The 8,138-nt window shown below is 54.5% G+C and overlaps 1 protein-coding gene across 1 annotated transcript; it reads left to right on the top strand.

Annotated features, from left to right (window-relative positions):
- Window positions 1-1,679: 1,679 nt before the first annotated feature.
- LOC146175518 (uncharacterized) lies at window positions 1,680-7,094 on the top strand. Its single transcript, XM_084580819.1, has 2 exons — window positions 1,680-3,152; window positions 6,859-7,094. Exons 1-2 carry the CDS (start codon window positions 1,763-1,765, stop codon window positions 7,092-7,094), a joined length of 1,626 nt encoding a protein of 541 aa, XP_084436945.1. The 5' UTR covers window positions 1,680-1,762.
- The last annotated feature ends 1,044 nt before the right edge of the window (window positions 7,095-8,138 follow it).

Below are 8,138 nucleotides of genomic sequence, written 5' to 3' on the forward strand. Positions count from 1 at the left end.
TTTTTCGCTAACAACACGAATTCCAACGCCGGCGGATGGCCGCCGACACCGACGCCGTAATTTCGGTGAGCGGGGCCCTAACGTTATCTCGTTAAAAGGGCGGTAAAGATGCCCCCGTGTTAGCAACAGAAACAAGCTCGGTGAAAAATGACTCTTTCATTCTAAATGTCTCTGAGATGAACTATCATTCAGGTGAACTGGTTTTTGGATGAAACAAGAGGTTTAACGTTGAGGACCAACGTATACATGTTTTACAGGCTTTCAAGTTAGTGAGCAAAATTATGTTATAGGATATGCGTGCAGATTTAGTAGCTACAAGCCCCGCCACGGTGGTTCAGTGCTTAGGGCATTCGACAGTTAAACATGATAGCGTTAAAGCCCCGTTCGTAGAAAACTCCGGTGTCGGCACCGGCATTGGCAGCCGTCCGCCGAAGTTAAGCTGGCAGCAGGGGACCGACATGGTCAGACACTAATTGGGCGTAGTGTTGCCTGACATTACGTTTAGCAGGAGCTGCCAACTCGGGCTTCTCCTTTCATATGGGAGGCTGATATCAAAATCAGCCCGCCAGGAGCCTTGCAGACGACTTGGTTAAAGCGGGGCTTTATATGTAGCTGCTAGCCTACGCTATCGCGTCATACCCTTAATGGCGGAGCTTGGGCTTCCCTCATAATTTTTATTCCGGCTGAGGCAACCGTGTTTCAATAGAGCCAAAAATCCGCCCGTGTTGTGTGCGGCGTCCGCGCATGTTGAAGAACCCCGGCCTGTGTCGATTTTGCCGCAGCACTGTTCTACTACGGCTGCTTAATTTGGTGTTACAATGTCCTTCATTTTCTGAATCGTTTTGAGACGTTTAACTCTACTACGTTTCCTTTCAGGCGTGTGAATATTCAGGCATGCTAAGAACAATGTATTCAGCTTTATTTGGCAGTCCTTTATTTTACTCCATTGAATCTTGGAGAAGACCGGTTAGAGTCGAGGGGCAACGTGGTGTAAACGCTCCGGGGCCGTCTTGTCGGGAAGAGAAAACATTTATACCCGCATACCGTGTACTATTAAGTATAAATGATTTAGATAAAAAGTGCAGAGTGCCAAGGATTCTCAAGGTCAGTTACGAGCAATCACACAGTGGTGTGGTCTCTTTTTCGTGTCCTCAACGAGCGCCGCCGTACCATAAAATCGACGCGCAACTTTCTTAAGACGAGGCGGCGCGAAGGAAGCTCGCGCACGGTGGTTGCTTGGTTGGTTTGGTGTTGTGGGGTATTCTTGAAATGAGGGTAATACCTGGTCTCGACGCATGCTGTCCAATGTTTTGGCATCACACTTGGCGACAGGAGGGAAGGAAGGGTATAGGGGAAGTTTTGAGGGGACTGGAAGGGCGAAAATGTTCGGTGAGGCAGAGTCCCGATGGCATATCCAATGGCAGGACAATCAATTGGACCCAGAAAGGTGGCGACTGGTGCAGGTGCGGGTCAAGGCTTACATAGGTGGAGGGGGCGCTGCGAGCGCGCGACGGGAGCAGACGCGTGTGTTTCGGCTCCGCCAATTTGCGGCTGGGGCCGCGTCCCAAATCATCCTACCCCGGCAAAACTGGCATCGATCGATTCGAAAAATCAAGCGGAACGACTGGATACAAAAGTCGTCCAGGTAGGCCGATTTTCTTCAAATCTACGGCCATTTTTCGACCGACCACGTTGGCGCCGTCGTTAAGCCTAACGGCGTCGCCGACGCCTGGCCTGGCGGAATCGGCCCTCCGAGGAAAAAATGGCGACTTCCGCGGATCAAATACGCGGTTACGACCCTGAGGCAATGTTGTGGACCTCGGTACCCGCCACCGGAGATACAAATTCGACGGTTATCCCGAAAATTCGGAGTCAAGCTTTACTTCAAGCGGCTGCACGCCGCTCCCAAGACAAAGCCCAGATGGCGGCGTTCGGCACCGCCCCGGCCGCCATTTCGTCGGTCGGAAACATGAACGCTCCCGCGACGCGCGCCACGGGAAGCAAGGACAAGGCGTTCTCGAAGTGGAAGCCGCGTCCAATGCCCAAACCGGCTCCCGAAGACTACGTTATAGTCATAAAGCCCAGAGAAAGTGCTTCTCTTCACGAGGCGTTCACGGAAACTGGCTACGGCACTGCCATTTCGGCGTACCTCGGGCTGAAACGGGCCAGCGCCGTCTCCGTTCTACCCTCACGAGAACAAAACATCATCATTGTGCATACCCCGGACATCGAGGCGGCCGACCTGCTCATCGGGGACTTCGCAGTAAACACCGAGAAGGGGTCGATCCCGCTTCGGGGTTACCTGAGACAAGACGGCGGCAACATATGCCACGGCGTGATCGTGGTCCGTAACTCGGACACCACAGAAACTCTCCAAGACCGAGTGTGCTGGCGCGCCGGCACCATCCTGGAAATCCGGAAATTCGGAACATCCAACAAGGCACGCATCACTTTCGCGGGTAAAGAGAAACCCCGTTACGTGCACTATGACAACATGGTCGTCTCTGTGCGAAACTATTACAAAACTATTCCTGCGTGCGGCCAGTGTGGGGCCGTCGGGCATCGCGCGGATGCATGTCCAAACTTGCAGTCTGACACCTGTGGACTCTGCAGATTCCAAGCTCCGCTAGTGGAGGGGGTGCGGGCTCCTCACAACTGTGTTCCGCGGTATTCTGTGTGCGGTGGCTCCCATGTCACCAACTCTCGCGACTGTGCGGCAAAATTCCGCACACCCAAGATAAAAAAGAAAAAAATGGCGCCCAAGAAGAAACGCCGCCATGTTGGGCTTCCCGGCGATCAGCCTCGCCAGGAAATCACCAACATCGAGAACCCACCTACAGGAGGTGCTGAAAAACGACCATCGAAGGTGTCGCCACCACACGGCGGACTGGCGAAACAAACGACGGAAACGCGCGGTGATACCAGGACCTGGGTCAACGCAGTCAAAAACGGACACCAGGTGAGCGGTTCGGGTGGGGCTGCTTCTCTCTCCCCCCTTTCCACTCCCTTCCCAAGGGCGCGTAGCGCCGAGCAAGATCAAATAGCAGCACTCAGGGCCCAAAACGAGATGCTGCTTAAGAAAATTAACGAATTGGAATCCAAAATTAACCAGTCTTCTCCGCCCTCGCCTCCCGCGGCTGAGGTAATGGAGAGTGAGCTCGTGGTGCCAAAGACGGTAACAAGCTTGGAGGCAGCATTCGAGGCCCGATTCGGGGCCACGGAGGCACGATTCATTGCCATAGAAAATCAAATTTCAATGATGGTCAACGCCATCTCCAAATTGCAAGAGACAATCCCCGCGATGATTGCCAAATTGCGCATTCCTTACGCTCCTCGCGTAGGCCCGGCGGTCCCTTACCTGGCCGTCCTAACAAAACTTCTAGACGCACCCCTGAGGTAGACGATGACGACAACTGCTCGCTCTCCGGTATGGAGGATGCCCCCTTCCCGCGAGTGTTGGCTCCGGAGCAGCGTCAATACAACCCCTCCTCAGCCTAAATGACCATGGCGAGCAGCCCTAAGATCAGGCGCTCCCCAAGAACCAATTCGGCCACCCCCGTCCAAATTGTCCAATGGAACTGTCGGGGCTTCCGTTCCCGCGCAAAGAGGGCGGATCTCCGACTTTACCTTTCAACTTTCAACTCTCTTCCCGTGGTGGTTGCCCTCCAGGAGCCAGGGAGTGGCGTCACCCTCACAAATTACATCACCTTTCAGCAGGACCCCTCTTCCTGCGTCTGCGAGCATAAAAATTATACGGCTACTCTAGTTGACTTAGAACTTGACACTTGACACATTGTACACGCAGAATGGATCAACACCGAGGAAACCCTCGGTAGTGACCACTGCCTTATCAATACCACTGTAAGAGCTAAACCATTGGCAAGACCCCACGCACAAGCTCGGCTACCCGACTGGAATAAGTTTCGGCAAAGCTACATCAATTCGGCCTCTATCCACGAACAAGGATACCACGCGTGGGCACAAGGATTGGTTACACATCTTCGTTCGGTGGAAACACAAATTCAGCTCTCGGAGGCCACTCCAGAGGTGGACAACCACCTTCTGCACCTTTGGGAAGCGCGGCACAGCCTCGTCCGCAGATGGCGCCGCCAAAAACATAACAGAAAGCTCAAAATTCGTATCGCCGAGCTCACTCAGCGAGCGGCAGAGTACGCGGCCCAACTCGCCGACTCAAACTGGGTAGACCGCTGCAACACGGCGGCCAGACAAATGTCGAGCCGGAGCACGTGGCGCCTTTTCCGTGCCCTAATTGACCCGAATCAAACCCGCGCCGAGACACAAAAACATCTCCAACGAGCCATTCATAGCTTCGATGGAAATACATCAAAATTAGCATGCAAACTGCGCGACCAGTATCTTTGCACTAAGCAAGACCCCGGAGGACCCGCGTACTCGTATGCAGGTTCAGAGAACGCGGATCTGGATCGACCGTTCCAGTTGCATGATCTGAAGGCGGCCCTGGCTAAAATGAAACGAGGAACGGCACCGGGCCGGGACAAGATAACTGTGAAACTGCTTGCCAATCTTCCCGACCCCGCCTACGAAACCCTCCTCGCTTTCATCCACTCGATCTGGCTTGGTGAGGCACCTCTACCAATTGAATGGAAGACCACCCTGGTAACTTTCATTCCGAAAGCCGGCAAAGCCATAAACACAGACAACCTCCGCCCCATCTCCCTCACGTCTTGTGCGGGAAAGCTGATGGAGATCATGGTGCGGGACAGGCTGTCTGGGTTTCTGGAAATTAAAAATACATTCGCAGACACCATGTTCGGTTTCCGCCCGCAAAGGTCCGCTCAGGATGTTCTGCTTCAACTCGACCGAGAAATTCTCAACCCTGTCGAATATCCCTTCAACGATAAGGCAGTACTCGCCCTTGACTTGAAGGGGGCTTTCGACAATGTCACACACGAAATCATACTGCAACATCTCTCCCAGACGAACTGTGGACATAACACATTTCAGTACATCAAGCAATTTCTCTCAGATCGGCAATCTTTCATCCGAATACAAGACGAAGAACACGGCCCATATAAACTGGGAACGAGAGGCACCCCACAGGGCGCGGTCCTCTCGCCATTACTTTTCAATCTGGCCATGATGAAACTCCCGGCTCAGTTGGCGACGGTCGAAGGCACCAGCACGCGCTGTACGCCGGTTGGAGACATTGAGGCTAACACGGATCGGTTGGAGACATTGAGGCTAACCTGCAGCAAGCGGCGCAGATCGTAGACGCTTACGCCCGCCGCTGCGACCTTCAATGCTCACCGTCCAAATCCGAATTTGTGCACATTCGCCCGTCGCCTAAGTGCACCACAAAAATGGAACTATCCCTGGCCAGCGGTCCAATACCCGAACACGATGAGATTAGAGTACTTGGTCTCCTTATCCACAAACATCGACGGGCTGATGCAACACTAGCAAAACTGCGCAAGGTGGGGGACCAGGTGGGCCGGATGGTGCGCCGGGTTTCCAACAAACGCGGGGGGTTACGGTGCACAGACGCTTTGCGGCTGGCGCATGCATTCGTGACCAGTCGAGTACTCTACTCGACTCCTTGCCTCCACCTGCGCAGATTTGATGAGAACGCTCTCGAAGTGATTCTCAGAAAGATGTACAAGCGTGCCCTCGATCTCCCGATCAACACATCCAACCAGCGTCTTATGGGTCTGGGGATGATAAACACATTCGCGGAGCTCCGAGAGGCGCACTTGACTAATCAATACACAAGACTTTCAAAAACGCCGTCGGGACGCCGCCTATTAGCCCGACTACACATCCACCACCCAACATTTACGGAAGAGCGCGTACGCATTCCTGAAATCTGGAGATACGCCCTGCACGTACGCCCTCTTCCGGCCAACATGACACGTGACGACCACAGTGGCAGGCGCCTTGCGCGGGCGGAGGCACTGGCCCGTCACTATGGGAACAAACACGGAATTTTCTACGTGGACGCCTCCGGCCCTCACCATGGGGGGTGGTACACAGCCGCAGTCGTCCATCAAAAAATCACGGTGAATGGCCTAACGTTCCGAGCTCAAGACATAACACATGCGGAAGAAGTTGCCATCGCGTTAGCCGCCGCAGACAAGGACTCACGAGTCATCATCACCGACTCGAGAGGGGCCTGCAGAAATATTAAACAGGGGTACATTCCTCTCTGTGCACCGCATCCTTCAAAACAGTGACTACCTCGGGGCCCCCGCGTCTCGAACGATTGTATGGGCTCCAGCTCACATGGGCCTCGAAGGCAATGAAACGGCCGACGCCGCCGCCCGCGCGCTCACTCTCCGGGCAACGCCTTCAGACCCTTATGATACGGATCTCGAACCCAATCCGGCTCTCACTTTTCGAGAAATTATTGAATTATTTCAATTCGGCCATGCAATTTATCCTAAGCCTTGTAAGGGTCTTACAAAGGTGGAGGAACGCACACTCCTCCGCCTTTGCACCAAAACGCTGCTGTGCCCGGCAGTTTTAAAACACTATGATCCTGCCTGTACAGGAAAGTGCCCGCACTGTGCGGAGAAGTCTTCGGACTCCTTCCATATGGTGTGGGCATGTCAGTCAACCCCGAACCTCACCCCCAAACCCAACCCCACCCGTGAGGACTGGGAGGCAGCCCTGCTCGGCTGCTCTGATCTGGCAAGCCAGAAGGCCCTGGTTCACCGAGCCCGAGCCGCAGCGGTCGCCAATGGGCTCCTGTAATGAGGAGCCCACCTAGTGTTTGCGTGAGGTTGCTCCGGCTACCTCAAGCTTCCTCCGAATAAAGGTTTTACACACACACACACACACATAGGTGGAGCTATTAGGAGAGCGTCCCGACCCTGGGAGGGAGCCGGGATGGCCTGGATAGGACCAGGCAGCGTCTGGAACGACGCACCGGTGGGGCGGCGGGAGGCCTGCGCCGGAGATGTCAGGTGGCAGAAGGGGAGGATCGCAGGGTGCCTCTGCAGGAGCTTCGGCGCGGCGGGTTGTGCTGGAAACCGCCGTTTCCGGCGGCGCGCCTAGGCCCCATGAGCCCAGAGGGCCGCAGGAATACTTGCAGGGGTGAGCTGGACTGCCGTTAGCTATACCTTGGGGAGTTGGGGCGCAGCGATGACTGCGGCGGCGACGGCAACCGACAGTAGGCCAGCGCGATGACAGTGTCGGAGACGACAGTAGGGAACCGCTAGGTATGCCACTGCCGGAGCAGCAACGCAGCTGGTAGCGCTGGAAACCGCTGTTGCCGGCTGCGCGCGTACTTCCCGGAATCACCGGAAGAGCCAGACGGGAAGGCCTGCAGAGAGAGCACCAGTGGAGGGCCATGGCTGATGATGCCTGGACCGACGAGGTCGGTAGGGCAACTCGAAGGCTGGACGACACACGCGAGCTCGCTGGATCGAGCAGCGTCTGAGCCTTGTTGACTCATGAAGTGCTTCTGCTCGGCTTCAAGGGTTAACCCGTTGTTCGACCTGCCACAGATCTGCGAGTGAGCAGCGCCAGTCTTCGAGTCAGCCACAGCGTGACTCTCAAGGCGTCGGCCTGTGACTGTGCCCAGTGTAGCGTTTGTTCTGACTCTCGTGTACTAGGCATTGTTGTTAAACTTCTGTGTTTGTGTAAGAGCCACATTTAGTTTGTATGTCCTAGCATTGATTTTTGATAACATTGTTCTAAGTATTGGTGTGAAGTGAATTCCTTCGCATCATATTTTGCTGTGTAAAGTTGGTTTTGTCTGTAAACTGACTCCGACCCTTACTCCGGCTTCAAGCGGCAAAAGTTCCGCACCAAACGCTACCACCTTCTGTCACTAAAGTTAGGTGACTTCCGGCTGAGCTTGTCACGCACGTCGAAGGCGTCTCTTGAGAGACTAGGACTACCCCCCCCCCCTCACACACACAAACACACATGTTTAGGGAGCTGGGAGTGTGCGCACCAACAGGTGGCGCGCATCGTTAATAACAACCTAATTAATAACTATAGGGCCATTTGTTTAACCTACACCAGCTACACCAGTGCAGCAAAAATTCATTATAGGTGTAGGAGATTTCCTACACTGGTGTAGCTGGTGTAGGCTAAACAAATGGCCCTTATATGGCACGCTGACAAGTGCCACAAGTAGCACAACAGCATCG

The sequence above is a fragment of the Amblyomma maculatum genome, chromosome 10 (assembly GCF_055883805.1).
Source record: "Amblyomma maculatum isolate TAMU_Amacu chromosome 10, ASM5588380v1, whole genome shotgun sequence".
Taxonomy (NCBI): domain Eukaryota; kingdom Metazoa; phylum Arthropoda; class Arachnida; order Ixodida; family Ixodidae; genus Amblyomma; species Amblyomma maculatum.

Excerpts from the sequence above, each read along its gene's own strand:
- LOC146175518 (XM_084580819.1), top strand. The coding sequence starts at position 1,763 with ATGGCGACTTCCGCGGATCAAATACGCGGTTACGACCCTGAGGCAATG. Across the intron at positions 3,153-6,858 it reads CGCGGCTGAGGTAATGGAGA|GGAGCCGGGATGGCCTGGAT; the intron begins GTGAGCTCGTGG and ends CGACCCTGGGAG.